Consider the following 19,215-nt stretch of genomic DNA (forward strand, 5'->3'; position numbering starts at 1 on the left):
AGATGAATGAATTCATGTGAAGGCGACAATGGAAAATTTGAATAAAATTTCACATGTGAATGAGAAAATACATAGGTCTCTGGTGGAGGAGAGGACAAGAGGCAGAGAATCTTTCTTCCCCCCCACCATACCCTCTAATATTCGTGGTCCAATATAAAAGAAGAAAAAAATTACTTTTATTGGTTCAAATCAAAATCACACACACAAACAAAGCTAAAGCCAATGTAAATTCTTTTTCCCTAATAAAAGTTGAATACATAGATATACTCATCGAATTAAGAGCTCATGAAATCCAATGGAAACAACTAGTAATGGTAGAGCAAATGGTTTCAAATAGATAAATTTTATAATTACTTCTTGTTGGCAATGAAAAGTCCCCATCTTTGCTCACCAGTGGAGCTTCGGACTAATTTTGCTTTCCAGCCATCGACTATTTCGTTGTAGTCCTCCTGAGTTGAAGTTAATCTCAAATGAATGAGGGGAAAAGGAACACTAAGAACAAAAGGAAATAAAAGTAAAAGTAAAATGAAATGAGAACTCACCACAGAGAAGTCCTGAATGAATTCCTCCTTCTCCTTTTCTATAGTACTTAGTTCACGTTCCAAGACTCGAATGAACTGAAGAAGGGCATAAACGTGTATGATTTCAGATACAAAAGCACGGCAACATAGATGTTGTAATTACTATGAATCAATGAAGAAACTATTAATTAATACCTGATCAGTGCGATCCTCGGCAATAACATCATGAAAGCCAGCATCTTGCAGCATCTGTTGAAGATATTAGAGATCCATAATGAGTTTGCATGTTAAGTAATCAAGAGTGGTTTCTAACCATATGAGAGTTGAATGAGATGTCGTTAAAACTTGCCTGACCATATGCTTTTACATCATGTAGATCATATCCTCTCTGCTTGATATACTCAGAAAACTCTTCAGTCGGAGTTTCGTCGCTTCTACAATAATCACTGATAAGAACCTTACCTCCTGGCTTCAACCACTTGTAAAAGGATTTAAACAGCGCAGGTTTATCCTACAATTCAAGGGATTTGGAGGGGGAAACGATTAACGACCAATTACAAATGGCATATATATTGATAACGACTGATTGGAAAATTGTCAACCAATTCAACTACATGAATGAAACTAGAAAAAGGAAACTAATGCTATCCAAAAACGAGATTAAGGAATATGGAAACTTTTCTTACTTGAATGTGTAATATTGTGTCCCGGCTGTATATTACATCAAAAGTATTATCTGGATAGGTTTTTGTGGTACAGTCAGCAACCTCAAATTCGACGGGGCATTTGCGTCCAATGGCTCGCTCAAGAGCAAATGAAATCATATTGATGGAGAGATCAATGCCAACAACCTCAGCATCAAAGTTCTCTGCCATATAAAAGTCACCTCCTCCAATGCCACAACCAACATCTAGAACTTTTTGACCAGGCTTCAATTCGAGTTTTGAAACAAATTCTTTGGTGGTCTCTACATGAAGGAAAAAGCAGATTTAATGAATAACAATAAAATGACCCTTTGGTTCGCAGGAGAAGCTTATATTTGTCTAGCATAAACATTAGCATTTGGTATTCAGATGTTCCAACAGAAATCTTAACTCAAACTACTCAGTTTAGATTGTTAATCAAATAATAAAAGATGCTCCATCGTTGTGATAGTACTAGGAATTCAATGTCCAACTCCAAATTTTTGTATTCTGTCTAAGGAACATGACCGACCAGTAAGGGGATTTGTAGATTGTGCACATGGTCAAATCCAACGGGTTATTAATGTAATTTATCGTTGGGTAATCAAGGAAGGAGTTTGTGGCATTTTCCCTTTGGTTTGTCACCAACTCGCCTATACTTATACTTTATATATATTATTTTCTCTAAGTTGCTCCTTAAAACTTGTACAAGTTGAAATATTAGAAATATATAGGGACACCAACAAAATGTTCATGGAAGTAGGAATAGACAGATTTGAACAATAAGGCTTACCGATCCCTCCTGTACTGACAAAACCTTGACCAAACACACGCTCATAGCGCAGTATTCCATTACATTTATATTGAACATTATCTAAAAACCTCTGGAATCCCCTGTCTTCCTGTGAGATCACTTTCTGCCATAACCAGCAAATCTAAGTAAAAACAAAAGGTGCAATTTGTTAGTGATAAACGTTAAGAAACATAACAAAAAACAATGAGATCAACTTCCATTAGCAAGTACCTGGTTTTGGTTCTTCTTAGTTCGTACATATGCCCCTATACATTTGCTGCTTACAAGGGATAATTCATAGGAGTTTCCACACTCATCACGCATTTGACATTCCTTAAAAATCTGCAAATGATGTAAAAAAAAGGTTGAAGCTGGGAATAAGTATAAATGGAAAATAAATCAAATATGAAGTCAACCTGGCACATATCATCAGACATACTTATCATGTACAATCATGAGAAGAAGTAAAAGTGATGGCACTGATGTAAGGTCATGCACTTCAAGTGACAACTACAGAATCACATGTATACTAAAATTGAAATCGATTTTGAATCACAAAAGGTTCACAGATGCAGTCTATTATGCCTAAAGCCTACGTTCAGGATTATGAACCAGGAAAAACATTTTCTTTATAAGCTTTGTAATCAGGACTAGTCAATATAGGAATTATTTGTTATACATTATTCTTTTTTATTATAGTTTCAGCAAAGCATCATCAAATGACAATCTTTAGATTTTATTATGATCATTTTTTGTGATGATAATCTGTTAAAGAACACCCTTCAGGAAATGGTAGCCATTGTCATATAATTAATCCACATAAAATAAAGGTTTCAAAGGAGTAAAAACTAAAGAAACAAATAAAAAAGCAGACGAAGATGACCTTTGTATAAAATCTGGGTTCCCTATAATGTGTTGGGTTGTATTTGCGCTTAGAGTCTCCAGACTGGTGAAAACATGACTCTCTGAAGAATATATATCCACCAACCTTCAACCACTTAATTATCCTTGCAGCCAAACTCTCCACCTATGTTATCAAAAAATAGGTTACTTGAAAGGAAAATAAATAATAAGAGGCTCAATCTAACAAAAGTTGCAATGAAGAACATCTCCAATAGTATAAATTTGTAGGCCGAGGTGGAAATAATTGAATGAAATTTCACCTAGTTACAAAAGAAAACAGTAGATAAATAGAATAGATCTATGAAAAAATGTGGCATGTGCACACAACAGCTACAGGAGGAAAAACACGAAACTCTTTGTGCCATCTGGATACCAAAATAAAAAACTGAAATAGTTTGTGCTAGCCAAAATCCTTGTTATTGTGTTCAATAGCATACAAAAAAATGCATATACTGTTCAGTTCACTAATAAGTCAAACTAAGAATTAGCCACAGCTTTCTCAATCTCGGCAATAGGCTAATACCATTTTTCTTCAAAGGAAAGCATGGATCTGGATTTTTATGTCTTCAACTAGAAAACAACTCTAAATAATTCAATTTCAACAAATAACCAACCAGAAACCATTTTCCGACTTCGGATTTTCTAATTCCACCAACAACGTATCACTAGTCATTGATAATTAGTAAATCAAAGACTAATCGCATGCAGCATGCATCCAATGGCTACTATAGCACCGAAAGCCAAGTAATACCTCTTTATCAGATAAGTACATGAGCAGCCAATTTGAGAATATCAAATCAATAGACTCATCAGAAATTTTAAGCTCTGAAGATGTCACATCGGCACAAACAAACTTGACGTTCTTGTGGTGGCTGTTGGTGCTTTCATTCTACAGTTAAAACATAAAGGTAATAAGACCAAAATAATTACATGCAAGAATCTAACAACAGTCACGTTTTGACATGATATAAATGGAATTTCAACCTTACCTTCTTTATAGCATTCTCTATGAAGTCTAGAGCAATAACATTGCCAGCTTTCTGGGCTAATTCGCCCGTAAAACGGCCGATTCCAGCTCCAAGTTCCAAAACAGTTTTTCCATCACACGGAGGAAGCAAGGAAAGTACCTACAGACGAACAGTTTAAGGACTTTGCACATTAAACACTGATGTACAGTACATCCTAGAATTTGCACAGCTAAAAATTAGAAATGGAATCCTGAGATTCTGTAAAGGAAGTGAATCATCATTCTAAACCATGCTACTGGAAATCAGGAATGAAATTGTACAAAGTACTGAACATCGGAAGAAGATGCAACATACTATTCTACCATATAAACAGTCGTAACCATTAGAATTCTAACTGTTAAGACCGAAAAAACAGATCTAAAAGACCAGATAAAACGGCGACGTCTTCCAACGAACCAAACAATCAATTCAAACAGTAAAAATGAAGCTAATGACAATGAAGAACATGCAGGAAGAAGAATTACTTCAGGTCGCTCTTCTTTGTCAAGATAAGAGGCTTGAGAATCAAGCATCATAGCCTCCACAGTCAAATCCGCAGTATGCTCGATCCAGTAGTTCTTCTGCACCTCGCGCTCTTGTCCTGTAAAAAAAAAACAACGCAACGGATCGAATCAGAAAAATCATTACAATAGAAAATCGGAGAATGTACGAACACAAGTATAAAGAGAAAGAGAGTATACCGCCATTGTTAACAGAAGCCATTGCGAATGATTAGAAACAAGATAGAAAGAGTAAGAATGAAGAGGAGGAGGAGGAATTTAAGCAAGGTTAAGCCTATGAACCCTCAACGGCGAGGCGGGATCTGGAAAAGCTCCTGGATCTTCGGGTGTTTAGTCTTCCTCTTTGCTGCATTCCACGGGTGCAGCAAAACGTTGAAGGAACTGACAGCGCTTTTCTCCCTCTTTGTTGACGTCGAAAATTTTGTTGCGAGCGATTTCCCCGACTTTGGAGGACCTCTTTATATAGAAGCTGCTTAGTATGAATCGCGATTTTCGCCTCTTCAACTCAACCATTCACTTCTTTATCATTTTTATTTTATTTTCCAAAATATATACTACACTTTAAATTGATAGATTGAAAAATAAAAAATAAAAAAAAAAAGATTGGTATAGATAAGTTTTATAGGAAGAATTTTCAAAAGATAATCGATCTAACCGACCAACCCTTATTCATACATGGTTTTAGTCAATTTGACACTTTACTAAAATCACTATAGAACAAAATCAATTTATCTTTGAATTTAACTAAATGTTATACACGAATTTGATAGTACAATATAAAGATTGAGATTATTTATAACAACTAAATTAAATTAGTGTCGTTTGTAACGTCTATAAATGACGGTCAAATCAATTATTCAAAATTATTTATTAGTCAAGTGAGTCGTTATGAGATCGTTTTTCTATATAATCCAAGGAGTTTAGGATATTTGAGGAACCCAATAATATACCTTAAAGTCTTCCCACTCTAGCTCATTGTTGACTCGTTCATCGAAGTGTTGGTGGCCAAACCTACACCTCCTAAGTCTCACTCCATTTTGTTGGTCGCTTGTTCAATTTCTCCCAAATATTACAAATTCACTACTCGTATCAAATTTTGGTATCAACAACTATCAACCTCGAGGTTAGAGATTTAATTTCACACATCACTCATTAACTAAAAAATATGGAAGAAAACAAAAGGAAACAACAATATGATTAAAAATAAATTAAAAAAAATGCATGTCCATTGCAACTATTCTTGATTGAGTTTTACTCATATAGTATTCGTTAGAATTAGTTGACTTGTGACTCGGGTCATTTTGTACCAATAATATAGCAATGTGTTTTACGTTAAATTAAAAGTTGTATCTATTTAGTTTGTAACAAGTCTCTAAATTAAATCCTTTCAATTTTATCGACCTTCTAGAAATAAAATATTAAATTTTATACTTGATAAAAAAAATAATCTTAAAGGTTAGATAAAGAATTTAAAGTAAAGTTCATCAATCTTGTAGACATTTTTTAAACGTTAGAAACTTTATATAAATTTACAATAAAACACAATTTAACTAAAATATAAAACCAAACAATAGAATATAATTCTCCCACGTGTTAGAGACGAATGGGTTTGGAAAGACCTTTGAAATTCTCCACGTGGTTCTCTTCGCTTTCTTTTATTTAAATATAAAGACTCGAAAGAGAACAAAACAATTTGGAACCTTTTTTCTTTATATAAAAAAAAATTAAATTATTATATAATTCAGATCGGATCTACTTCATATTTTAATGATAAACACGATTAAAATTTTATTTTAATGTTCAAAGTTCTAAACTCAACTCTCGTATTATATTGTTTTATTGAACTCTTACTATACGAATATCATTTTCATTATTAATTTAACAAGTTAAAGTACAATTTTAAATTACTAAACTTCAAACCAATCGTTTTACCATATTCGATATTAAAATTAGTTTCGTCCGTATTCATTTGCTTTATTTATAAGATTCGGGAATCAATGTGGGCCATCAACTTTTAAGCTTTTTAACATCTTCCTTTTTATAAAAACCATACATTGGCGTGTATATATATATATAATTTTTTTTTTTATAACAAAAAGGAAAATACTCATTTTAAATATAGCGAAGAATCAAATTACAAATATCTTAGTCGTATTGACTATAAAATTTCAAACTTTATAATAAAAAACGTCGACACATAACTCTCTCTTTTTATCATCTTCACTTTTAACAATTTCTACTTAAATAATGTAATATTCTTAAAATTTCATGAACCGACCAAATCATTCTCGATATTAAAGAGTTGAATATTAATCAACTTTAGCCTTCTCTTTTAATATAAAATGGATCAAGCTTGTAAACTATCACACAGAACAATTAATTGAGACTTTCAAATTAGAAAGAATTGTAAGGTTAATTCATGAAGATTCAAGTTTTTATGATTAGAGTATTGAAATATTGGTTTAGTTTGAGAGAGAGAGAAAAGAGAAAAGAGTGGAAGGAGAGTGGATGTGGATCCCATGGATCACGGGGTGGTTGTTTTGGAAGAAAGTGTGTGGAGGATGAGATGGGTAGAAACACACGTGGGAGTTTCACGTGGGAAAATTATATATATTTACACTACACGACGGAACTAATAAAACTAAAAAATTAAAGTCATCCATCTCGAGAATCAAACTATACTGACAAAGCACTGAAACCCACGTCTTTTTACTTTTCCCCTTTTCTTTTATTTTCATTTCACCGCTAAAATTCCGTACATCCAGTTTGTTGATTGGGAGATATTGATATGTGTTTCGAATTGGTTAAGTTGACAATTGAAAATATCTTTCCAATTGAATTAATTTATTTACGGGTAAATTTTTTAAATTTCGGATTATAATTTTTTAGTATGTGGAGTAAATAAAAATTTATTGGTTGGGGAAAACTACGAGAACCCTACGATCAACTCATGTAAATATGAAGTTATGTTCCTTGTTTAGATCTAAGTTGCATAGTTGAGGAAGACGACTTGACAACCACATGTTCTTTGTAAGTTAATTATGATATAAGTTATAGGTAATTTAAAATAACTTGTAGATTTTAAATTTTCCAACGCGTCTAACAACTAGAACATCAAAAAATAACATGGATTGTCGTGAATTGAATTCGAACACTAAACTAGTTATTCAACCTAAGATCTAACACAGTCTTTCAAAGCCCTTTTACGAATTTTTTCTTTCCGTTTAAATTGTTTAACTTTAGAGAATTAAAACATATATTTTCTATAGGAAAATTGTAAAAAACAACAAATTCGACAAAATATTTGAAATATGTAGCAAAATCTTCCGATTCTATCAATAACAAACACGGATAGTCACTAATGATAAGTGATTATTATTAATAGAATTCAGAATTTTACTACCACTTGTAAATATTTTAACTTATCTTGCCATATTTAAAAAATGCCCTATTTCTTACCATTAAAAGAAAAAAAAGAAGAGAAAACAACTTATTAATTCATTTGTTTTCTCAAAAAAAAAAAAAAAAGAATAACATGGTTTTAATATTAGAGCATGTAGCCCAATTGATATTGACCGAAAAAGAGTGAGGGAAGCCCATCTCATTTTGGGTAAGGGAAGGCCCAAATTGTGAATGAATTTGTGGCAGGCCCAAAGAAAGATCATATGGAATCAAATTCGTGAACAAAGTTTCCAGTCTTCTAATTTATTATTTATTGGTTGGATTTGGGGGTAGGTGTGTGTGTGTGTCCGTGGGAATTAAAATAAAATGGGAATCCTTAGGTAAGCACGTGCAAGCAACACAAGATTATCAAAGGGGTTGGCGGGCGTGAGGAGGTGTGCTGAGCTTCACTTTACATTACTACCACCTCACTTTATGCTGCCTTTTTAATGTTGTCTCTCCCATTCACTCTCTCTCTCAAATACAACAATGTGATTATCATTATTTTTCTTATTACCTTAAATTACCTATTTACTCCTAAAAATTCTTCCTTAAATCACAACCATAATTTTAATGTAAAAATAGGATATTAATATCATATAGATTATAATTTTAGGGACTGATTGCTCACCTCATATTTAGTTTCAGTATTATGATAATATCTATTCTCACTCCCTTTTTTCACTATGCTCTGAATATTTACCGATACACCACCACAAAAGGAAGTAACACTAACTAATAATCTCCACTCTAAATACAGACTATTATAAGTCACTCATCGCCTTCCGACGTTTCCTTATGATATATTTCAATTATTTACACATTTTGTTATATTTATTTTTTATAAAAAATTAATAAGATTAATTAAAAATTATATATATATATATTTTTTAAGTTAAGGGAAGGGTAAAAAAGGAAGAAGAAAAGGGAGTAATTAAAAGAAAAGGAAAGGGGAGAGAGAGAAAAGAGTGGAAGAGTGTTTATGGGTAAAGTATAGATTGTCTGCCACTAAATTCGGTCGGGTCGGCCCTTCCCCCGACAATCTTTTGTGGGTTGTCAATGTCTCTAATTAATCCTATTCTCTCTCTTTCTCTTTTATATATACATATCAAAAAAGAAAACCCTAAACCATTTTTTCTTTTTTAATTAAAAATTAATATTTTAAATTTCGATTTTTTCTTATCGAAAAAACTTAGTTCAACTAACATTCGAGAGTATGTTAATAAGTTAAATTGCTCATTTGCTGTCACAATTTTCGCTTGTTGCAAATAAATTTAAGAGAAAAGTTATCGTAGGATTGCAGAATTTCATAAACACGAGCTAATTAAATCAAACTCCTCTTTTTCTTTCTAAATTAGTTATAATAACAATGCCTAATCCTATATCAACTCGTTCTTTTTAGTATAAATTGAAGGTGAGACGAGTGCTCTAGTCCGCCATTCACTTTTTTATTTATTATATTTTAGTTTGAATTTTGGATTTTTCTTTTTAATTTTCTAATTTCCTTTTGAGGAGGATAAAGAGTTATGTTCACATATAATTCCTAAGTAAAGATAAGGTTGCTTTGCTTCTTTTAAATAAATGTTGGAGATTAGGAAATCTCTTTTTCCTTCGCTTGAAAAGTGTGTACACAATAAAATACAAATCAATAACAACAAAAATGTCAAGATTTATAAATCAAATGATTGATGAAGAGAATATATGCATTTATCTTATTTGTAAACATATGATAAAATAGTTAAATTTTATTCAATTAATTTAGTTGTAAGTTCATGTATTGTTCCAAAGATATATACTCAACCATGACAATATAATATAATAATATTCTCTCTTTTCAAATATTATTAGACTAACCAACTTCAAAGTTAACAAATTCTATTTACGATACACGTTAATGTTAAAAATATTGTCGCTTTACAAATTAAATCTCATTGATACATTGTTCTAGATCAAGGTGGTTTACGTAGAGAGGATGCACACATATACAAACAATCTGGAAACTCAATCTCGTTGTGGTATTTGATCCAATAACACACTTTGATACTTAGGTACTTGAGATTGGTTCAACATAATTTGTTTATGCTTGTGTCAACATAAGAATACTAAGTTCGATTATTTAGTATGGTTTATCGTAGGAGTTTAATATCTCTTTTGAACCGGGTCAATTCATATATAATTGAGGCTTTGAAATTCGTCATTTTACCTTTTTAGCACTTGGGCCTATTAGGTCGTGTGAATTGCAACAAGTGGACTTTGCACCTAATTTTCAACCTTTGTATTATTGCAAATAAATATACGTTAACAACAACGTAATTATAAATGGATAACAATTTTAAGAATAATAATATTGTAAAGAAAAATTGTAAAAGATAGTAAAGTTTATCACTTGTAGACTCTTATGGTTTAGCACTAAAACACCAATATCTACAACATGATCTATCAATTATAAACTTTGACAGATTTTGCTATATTTAAAATTTTTAAAAATATTGTTATATACTTAATTATTTTGAATCTAATCAATATATTTTGCAACTATTATCTCCCGTTATTATCGCAATAAATGGATTAGTAATCACATAATTAGGCATGCAATTAAAGTATATTAGTTTAATGAATGAATAAGGATATGATAGCAACTTTTTGATACTCCACTAAGGAAGCAATTGTGAGGCATCAATATTTGTTATAATTTATAATTATTAGACATAATAAATAGTAATTATAGATTTTACATTTGAATAAGTATTTATTTCAATATTATTACAAGCTCTATCGTCGAATAATAAGCCTCTCTCCTTCCCATGCAAAACCATGCACACACCCACCACACCTCATATTTACACATTCCAACAACTTCTTCTAATTTCTAAGCAATTCTTTGATATAATAACCTTTAAATCAACGTAATAATAACACTTCATGTTTCTCTTTTATTATTATTATTTGTTAAATACTATATATATACACACATATACATTAAAGTTATATTGTTTAAAAATAATTCCAATAAAATTCGAGAATTTCATTATCATCCCTTATACTTAGTTTCAATATCTCGTGATTTCAAGTATTTTATCGTATACATTAAATATTCTAATTGAATATATTCACTCCTACGAGTATAAAGAAAAATACGTCGAACGCTCAATCATAAAAGTTGATGGGTGATTAAAAGACATGGTTTCATAAATCTCTAAGTCTATATATATATATGTATATCCATGGTTAGCCCAAAAACACAAAGGCTAAAATCAAAGGTATTGATCCTTTTAGAACCTTACAATAAAGGAAACTTTTGGTGAGAGGATGGCTTAAAATTTTCATAAAGGAAAAATTAGAGATTTATGAAAAGATCAGGTAGAGATTTAAAGAAAAGGAAGAAGCAGAAAACAAAAGCTAAGAAAGGAAAGGTGTCAGTAAAAGGTGTAATAAGGAATTTAGGAGAGAGATGTAGAAAGGAGAGGAAATGAGGGGGAAAATATAAAAGATAATATCAATAACAAATTAAATTAAAAGTGGAGAGTGAAGAAAACAAAAAAGAAAGAAAAGTTTTATAGATTGTGGGTTTTGTCCCCTAATATTCTAAAGAGGTCCACATCAGAAGAGTAGCCCCAAATTCAAAGGAGTTGGGAGGAGGGGCCTTTCTTCTTCTTCTTCTTCTTCTTTTTCACTTTATTATTCTCTTCTTCTTCTTTTAAGTATGCAATTTAAATTATTTCTATTTGTATTCCCACTTTGCTTTTCCTATATTAAGGTTGTCTCATCAACTTATTAATAATGGGTAGCATATACCACACACACCTTTGCTCATTCTTATCATTCATACTCATACAAAAACAAAGAGTATAAAGACTATATAGCACAATGTGACGGTAGAGTGAATTCTATTTTCTTCTTAATCGTTTTTGTTTAGTTCTTTTAGGGTGTGAATTGTATGATATTCACTTGCTCTAGCTTGAAGTTAGTATGTTTGTGTACGCTCTTGAAGCTATGTTATTAAAAGGCTAATTCAAAATAAGAGAATAGAGAATCGATTTTTTAAAAGTTAATAACTAAATGGATATTTAATTTTAGTATTTATAGGCGAAATTTAAATAATACGAAAAAGTTTAGAGAAAATGGTATTTCGACACGTTTTTTTTAAATTATTATTATTATGTGATTTTGGTGAATTTTTGTTTGAATGGAAGAGGAATTATTCAATGTGAATTCCTCTTCTTTTATTTTATTAATAATTTAAACTAAAAAGTTGCACTTTGATTAATTAATTAAACTATGAAAAATTAAAGAGATGATACGATACTTTTCAACGGTTGGTAACAATGAATAGATATGAACACAAGTTAGAATCATTACATTAATTGAATGTACATAGTTATGAGATATAATCGTGGCGTTCGAACATTAATCGGAGTTAAAGTAATTCGAGCTTAATTCTTTATGCTATAGCATCACTCTATATTACAATCAACTATCGTTTAAATTAAATTAAGTCCGAATGAAATATGGAGAGGAGAGCTCTTAATTAAAACATAATTTTTTCAATACAATAAATATTAATCGAAAGATTAATAAAAGTCAAACAATTATTAATTTATGAAAAGATAATTAATGGCTACACTAAATTGACCAATCTAAAGACGAGTGGTCTAAGATATTTTCCAAACAAAAATGGAAACAAACACTTTTGTAACCAAGACGTACAAAGTTTTGGGGTTTTTAACGCAAACTTTTAAAAAGATTAAACGAGAAGAGAAGGGAAAAAAAAAAGAGCAAAAGAACAAAAAATGTTGGTTTGAAAAGAAAACAAAATTTCGACTTTGCTTTTTCTTATTGTCCATTGTCTTTATACTATGATCAACATCAACTTTCTTTTTCTCTTTTACAACGCTACAACGAAATCGAAATTCTAACTTCAAGTTCGACATGTTTGAACTAAACTAGATTTGTGGTAAGGTAAACAACATAAACGAGTGGGAAAGTAACGTAACAAAACTTATAAATAAAATAACAATTAAAAATAATAATAAGTGGGAGAGAAAAACCAAAACACTTTTTTTTTTTCCTTATATAATTAACTACCAAACATAATGATTTTACAGCACCTTTTTTCTTTTTCCTTTCACTCTCTTTTTCTCATCTACTTGCAAGGAAGATTCATCCACAATTTGCTTCACTTTTCCCCTTCTCCTCCATTTGACTTCTCTCCCTCTTTTTTAATCTCTCTCTAAATTCTTTTGTCCCAAATTAAAAGCTTTGAAGCTTTTGAAAATGCCCTCTCATGGCTGCCGCAGCCATGGCTGACTCAACCCTTCTTTCCACACCCTCAAATCCCCAGCAAAATGTAGTAAACAAGGGTGATTGGCAATGCAACCAACATCCCAAAGATAACTCTGCAAATCAACAGAAAGATATATCTTAATGCAAAAGAATTTAGATATATGGTAAACTTCAGATCCAGGTCTTGAACTCTATCTATCAGGGATGATAGACAAAGTTGTAAGATTATTTTTTTTCTTTGAACAAACATGCAAGTTTAGTTATGAAGGACATTACTGTAGAAGGAGTAGAGATACATACCCTGTGCTGAGAATATCAGGATGTACATTGTACTCCTTGGCAAAGACAAAGGGGACAATTCCTTGTGGGAGAGCTGCCTGTTTTATTATATATTTTTTTCCAAGAAGAAAAAAGAAGAAAATAAATTCATAGATATGTTTTGTGCTACGGAAAATCCAAACACATGGGGCAAAGAAACATGTTAAACAGAGGCACAGATGTTTGTTTCCAAACATATCACCAAATAGGTCCTTAACTATCTATATACATACAAACCATTTCCCTCCAAACTACACAACTTCTTTTATTCCCACTTTTTCACAATTATATTACCAAAAACGGTTAAATTATAAATTTGGTTTCATTTTTACAAAAGTACAGAGACTAAACTCTAACTTGAGGAATATCCAAAAAGCATCAAATTTTTTTCAATACCCATTTGGATAAACAAACCAAAGCTAAATATAAATATGTGTGTGGTGTTTTTTTTTAAAGGGGAAAAAGTTCTTGGAGTGTAATGAAGTGGAGAAGGCAAGATAAGAGGCAATGTCAGAGGAAAGAGAAGAGAGTGACCTGGACAATGGCAACACGTAGGAGAACTCCTCTAAGGCCAACAGCAATGGAAGCAACAGCCATTACAGCTGGACCTGTAAGGAATCTCACAGCCATTGAAAAAGCTGCTATGCTATTTCCACATGCTATGATCCTTGGTTGCAATGCCATGAACAAACCTGTCATTTTTAACACACCATTCTTTTAAAAAAATTATTATTATTGCTCTTAAAGCAACTTTCATCATCACTACCACCACCACCACCAACCCATTTTAATCAAAATCCAGAAAAAGAGAGAAATTTGCAGACTTTTGCCAGTTTTATGCTTTGCTTTTATTTATTTATTTCCCCTCTTTTCTAAATAAAAGAAAATGAATGTTATGAAGAGCTTTACCAAGACTAAACATGGCCATTCCAAGCCCTGCATCAGATAGTATAGAAATGGATTTTGCAATAATGGCTGGCATTTCAACATTCCACCTTCATGTAAAGATTTAATGTAATGAGAATAAGGAATGGTTAAAAACCAAAAAGAAAAAGAAAAAAGAAGGGTACTTAGATGCAGTTGGGCTTTACCTGAATGAAACTAAGGACCAAGTGAGACCAATTAAACTAGAGTAAGTGTTGGGGTTTCTTATGAGCTTTCTCCAAACCATGATCAAGATTAGCCTTGTCATAACACTAGTGGGTGGCATGGTTTTGGGTTTAATATCACCAACTTTCTCCGTTCCTCCTACTCCTACTCCTCCATTGTTGTTACTGTTCATCATTTCTCTATTTCCGAAGCTGAAATCTTCTCTCTCTGCATATTCCTCCTGGTTCTCTCTACGTCCTTCTACTGAAAATGTTAATCCCCATTAACAAAAACGTAACAAAATTTCAAAAGGAAAATTTTGAATGCATACAAGAAACTTACCTTTTCCAGGAGAGACAGCTAATCTTACATCCTTTTGATCATTATGAGCTCCAAATTCATGGTTCCCAAAAACATCAGAAACAGGGGAAGCACTTGAACTCCAAACAAACATGTGTAAATCTCTGCTTCCATCCTCTGTTTTCCCATTGGCTGGCTTCTTAGCATTGTTGGGTTGTGCATTTTTAGACCCTGTAGGTGAAAACATTCCTGGGTTTGGAGCAGGGTAATGATTTACATTAGCATTTGCATTTGCATTTGCATTGCCCCCTGTTGTAGCATTGTAATGAAACCTCGGCTTTCCACCGTTACCGCCGCCTTCCTCCTCGTAATTAGACGGCCTAGGCGTCGGACCTCTCGAAGCCGAAAGGCCATAAACATCAGAAGAGCCAAAGTTGGAGTTTCTTCCACCAGCAGCCATCATAGAGTAAAAATCAGTGTGGTTGAAACTTGAGCCTCTAGGAGTGGGATTTCGAGATGATTGCAAAGAGTAAATCTCCGCATTGGTTAAGTTTGAAGGGCGTGGAGTTGTAGAAGACAACCCAACTGATCTTCTTGAGAAGATATCTGATCTTGAAGCATTTGATTTCCTCACAGTCACGTGAAGCTTCCCATCTTCTTTAATCTCAGCTTCTGTTTCCAAAACTTGCCTTCCATCTAACGACATAATGTCAGAATCGACATGGATTGAGACTATAGAACCAGCAGTATCTGGAAACTGTTCAGAAATCAGCATTCTGGCTCCTCTATATTCAAACATGAACAGCATCAATGTGTACCAAATAATACATTGAAGTACAACAATCTGAACCATCAAGCTCCCTGAAAAATCCCCATACATCCCTTTAAGCAAAGGAATCCCCATAACCAAAGTATTGGGAAGAGTGGAAAGAGAAAATAGAGTAATCGTCCATTCCAAACAACCCCTTTTACTTATGTTACTCCAAACAGCAAGAACAGCAAGAACAATGAGTTTTTGGAGAGTGTCTGCAGCAATAAAGCGTAAGTTCATAGTGTAGGGATTGTTTGTGGAAATGAAATGAAAAGAGAGAAGAGGAACAGCAAACAAAGCAACAAAACGATTGATTCCAGAACATTGATCAGGAGTGAAGATCTTCCACCATTTCACAGACCCATAAGCTAAAATCATAGCTACATAAAGAGGAACCACTGCAGTCATTACATGGTAGAAATCTGAAAGGGTAATCATCTTCTCCTTCTTCTTCTTCTTCTTCTTCTTCTTCCTCAGATGAAGAAAATGGCTATGGAGAACTAAGAGGAGAAAAAAAACCAAAGGAAGCTGTGAAGAAGAAGAGGAAGAAAGTGATGGAGATGATGAAATGAGGTTGGGGAATGAAAGGGCATGTGTTTTGGTTTATGGGAATGGTGAATCTTAAGGCAATAAACAGTAAAAAAAAAAAAAAGGAAAAAAAGTGGGAAAAGAGAAAAATTTTATTTTTTAGCTTTGAGAATTGGGAGCAGGCCTTGTTGCACTTCCTGCAGAGTCCTCAAAGCAAGAGAACAGAGCGTGGGAGTTCTTCAAACTTTTTTCTTTTCTTTTTGAGTATTTTAAAAACAGGATTTGTTTTTTTGCATTTTGTTTTTGAAGTGTTTTTGGATTTGGGTTTTTGGAGGATAATAATTTTGAATTTGATTATAACATGGAAACTTAGTGTATGGCTCTATAGTATTTGTTAAAGAAAAGAAAAGAAAAAAAAGCAGAGTTTGGTTGGAATGTGGGGTTTGTGTTAGGCTTTGTTTGGCAGACCTTTTTCTCTCTTCTCTCTTGGATTCGCTTTTTAGGCTCATGGTTGTAAACTTAGCTTTGGGTTGTGGCAATCTCATTGTTTTTGCTTTTACACTATTCCCAATTCTCTTCAACCCTTTTTTCTTTTTTTATTTTCCTATTCAAAAGTATTAAACTTTTTATTATTATATCTATCTTTAATATTAAATAATGTTACCACTAATACCATACAAAAATAAAAATCCAAACTTTGCTTCTTCTTACTCCAATGGGATTTCTCTTTCTCTAATGAAAAATCTTGTGTGTATTTCTCTTTAATATAAACAATCACGTTCATCTTTGATTTGACACATGTGGTATGGTGCACAATGATTCTCTTGTGCTTTGTTTATATTATAGCTTAACGTGTGACATCAAGTTGGTTGAAGATGGTGTGAAACAAACTTCGTAGTTAAATGCATACGACAAGAATTTAGATATTAATACAAGATTCTACAAGTTGATTATTGCTTCTTGCCGTGACAACTGGTTTCAGTAACTCAATAAGTTAATATTTGTTAAAATGGGTTACAATCACGTAGACTCATTGTCAAATCTAATAAAACATTGTATCTCATTACTTCCACGTCTAACTAGCCGCCAAAGCAAGATAATCCATCAAATGTTTGTCTAATAGATCGTCACATCAATCTTACACTACACTTGCCATCAACAATAAAGATCGAATTGAAATCACAATGACACATACGCACCTCTAGCATATATTAATGTGTGTAATTTGACGACATTACATTACTAAAAGACTGTACCTCACAGCCTGCAGTCAAGAAACAAACAAAGAGAAGTCATACACAGTCACGCAAAAAACAATCCTCACGAGCCTTCTCAATAGAAGCCATGAGTCGTGTAAACAACAGAAAAAGAAAAGTCTCGATCGTCACATTCATACTAACTATCTAGAGTAGTTGCAAGACGATAACGTTGCTCGTAGTGAATATGATGAATAACAACACAACGAACCATTATTGTTTGTATGGCATTAAATATATTAAAAGGAAGAATTGATTAGGTTTGGAAATAAAGAGTATAAAATGGGGAAAGGATTTGATATTGAATTGAAAAATGGTGAGAGAGAGAAAACATGCACATAGGAAAGAGAGAAGGGAGTGAATGTAGGCACTAAAAACATAAAGAGGACGTGTAAAACTAGAAATTGAATGAAGGGAAGGACAAATACATGAGAAGAAGAGATACCCATCACGTGGACCCAAAGTTGTCCATTCCATACCTCTATTCATTCTCTACTTTGGCCACTTCTATATCTCTCCAATCTCATTGGACTTAACCCCCAATTCCATCTCCCCCTCTCTATTCTTCCATTTCAATCAATCACAATCCTACATTCCATGTCAATACCATATCTTACATTAATTATTATTTTTATATATCTATGTATCGCTTTCATTCATTAATCATACTAACAAATGTCTATACTTTACAAAAATCACTTCGTTGGATTGAAGGTTAGATATCCTACTCAATAACAATACCAAAATGTCACTGTGTATCATACTATGTCAAAATTGATGTGACACTTGACCGACTTGTTTTTATGTATGCACGTATACAACTTATCAAAATGTGTAATAACTTTCACATAATATAATTTGAAAAAAAAATAGAGGTGTAAATCGATGTGTTTATGTACAAATTATGCTAAGAGTACGTGCTGGTTTTTATTGGGTTATACTAACGTAGATTTGTTGTGAGTATTTTTAGTGTGATGATACTATTCGATCGTAATTAACTTTGGTTTTTTTTTTCTTGAGGGATATGCTTTTTTAGCCAACCAAATTAACTTTGAAATGTCAAAAGAGGAGACTATTGATTTCATATCAACTTTATGAATTCACACTCCTTTTTCTCCGTAGAAATTTAAATAAAATTCCCAACATTACTTTTTACTAATCAAGCTTGTCGATCGGCTCTATATGGGTTTATGCCAAACAATATGATTAAACAAATGAAAGGAGAGAAAGAAAAAAAAAAAGTGAAACCATTATTTACATTGCTAGCTAGCTATCTATCTATCTAGGACAACTTACCCTACCAACCCTAGTTTATGTTAACCAAAACGTGCTTGAAATTTTCTTTTAACTTTTAACTTTGTGACTAATGCACCGAAAACGTATTATATCAAATATACAGTAACAAAAAATATCATTTGAGTTTGAACTCTCTCGAACAAAATCTTCAAAAACAAGAAATATATATAACAAATATTAAGTCTTATTCGATAAACATTTTTAAACAAAATTCATGAGTACATAAACACTATTTTTATCTCCAATTTTCTTCAATTTTTTTGTGTAAATTCGATACATGGTTTAAAAATTAAAGAAAAATGTTGGAAAAAAAAGTAACTCTTTAAAAGTTGTTTATTGTTTTTGAAATTTGGGTAAGAACTCAATTACCACACTATATTTTAAAAAATATACAAATCATTATAAGACATGAAAAACAAATAGACTTAGTCTTTGAAAATAACAAAACGATTATCATCAAAGAAG

General features: G+C 32.2%; 2 protein-coding genes across 3 annotated transcripts; both read right to left on the reverse strand.

The window, feature by feature from the left end:
* Positions 1-17: 17 nt before the first annotated feature.
* LOC101219872 (phosphoethanolamine N-methyltransferase 1) lies at positions 18-4,936 on the reverse strand. The gene is made up of 12 exons (XM_004137452.3): positions 4,609-4,936; positions 4,393-4,508; positions 3,890-4,027; positions 3,652-3,789; positions 2,881-3,024; positions 2,229-2,339; positions 1,998-2,139; positions 1,208-1,488; positions 871-1,032; positions 717-770; positions 543-617; positions 18-449 (listed from the first exon to the last, which is right to left on the reverse strand). Exons 1-12 carry the CDS (start codon positions 4,628-4,630, stop codon positions 351-353), a joined length of 1,482 nt encoding a protein of 493 aa, XP_004137500.1. The 5' UTR covers positions 4,631-4,936; the 3' UTR covers positions 18-350.
* A 7,963-nt stretch (positions 4,937-12,899) lies between these two features.
* CS-PIN1 (auxin efflux carrier component 1-like) lies at positions 12,900-16,482 on the reverse strand. Of its 2 annotated transcripts, none has more exons than XM_011661914.2 (6): positions 14,902-16,482; positions 14,562-14,823; positions 14,380-14,465; positions 14,005-14,162; positions 13,453-13,529; positions 12,900-13,265 (listed from the first exon to the last, which is right to left on the reverse strand). In XM_011661914.2, exons 1-6 carry the CDS (start codon positions 16,106-16,108, stop codon positions 13,199-13,201), a joined length of 1,857 nt encoding a protein of 618 aa, XP_011660216.1. In that variant the 5' UTR covers positions 16,109-16,482; the 3' UTR covers positions 12,900-13,198.
* Between the last annotated feature and the right edge of the window lie 2,733 nt (positions 16,483-19,215).

The sequence above is a fragment of the Cucumis sativus genome, chromosome 1, assembly GCF_000004075.3.
Source record: "Cucumis sativus cultivar 9930 chromosome 1, Cucumber_9930_V3, whole genome shotgun sequence".
Lineage (NCBI taxonomy): Eukaryota > Viridiplantae > Streptophyta > Magnoliopsida > Cucurbitales > Cucurbitaceae > Cucumis > Cucumis sativus.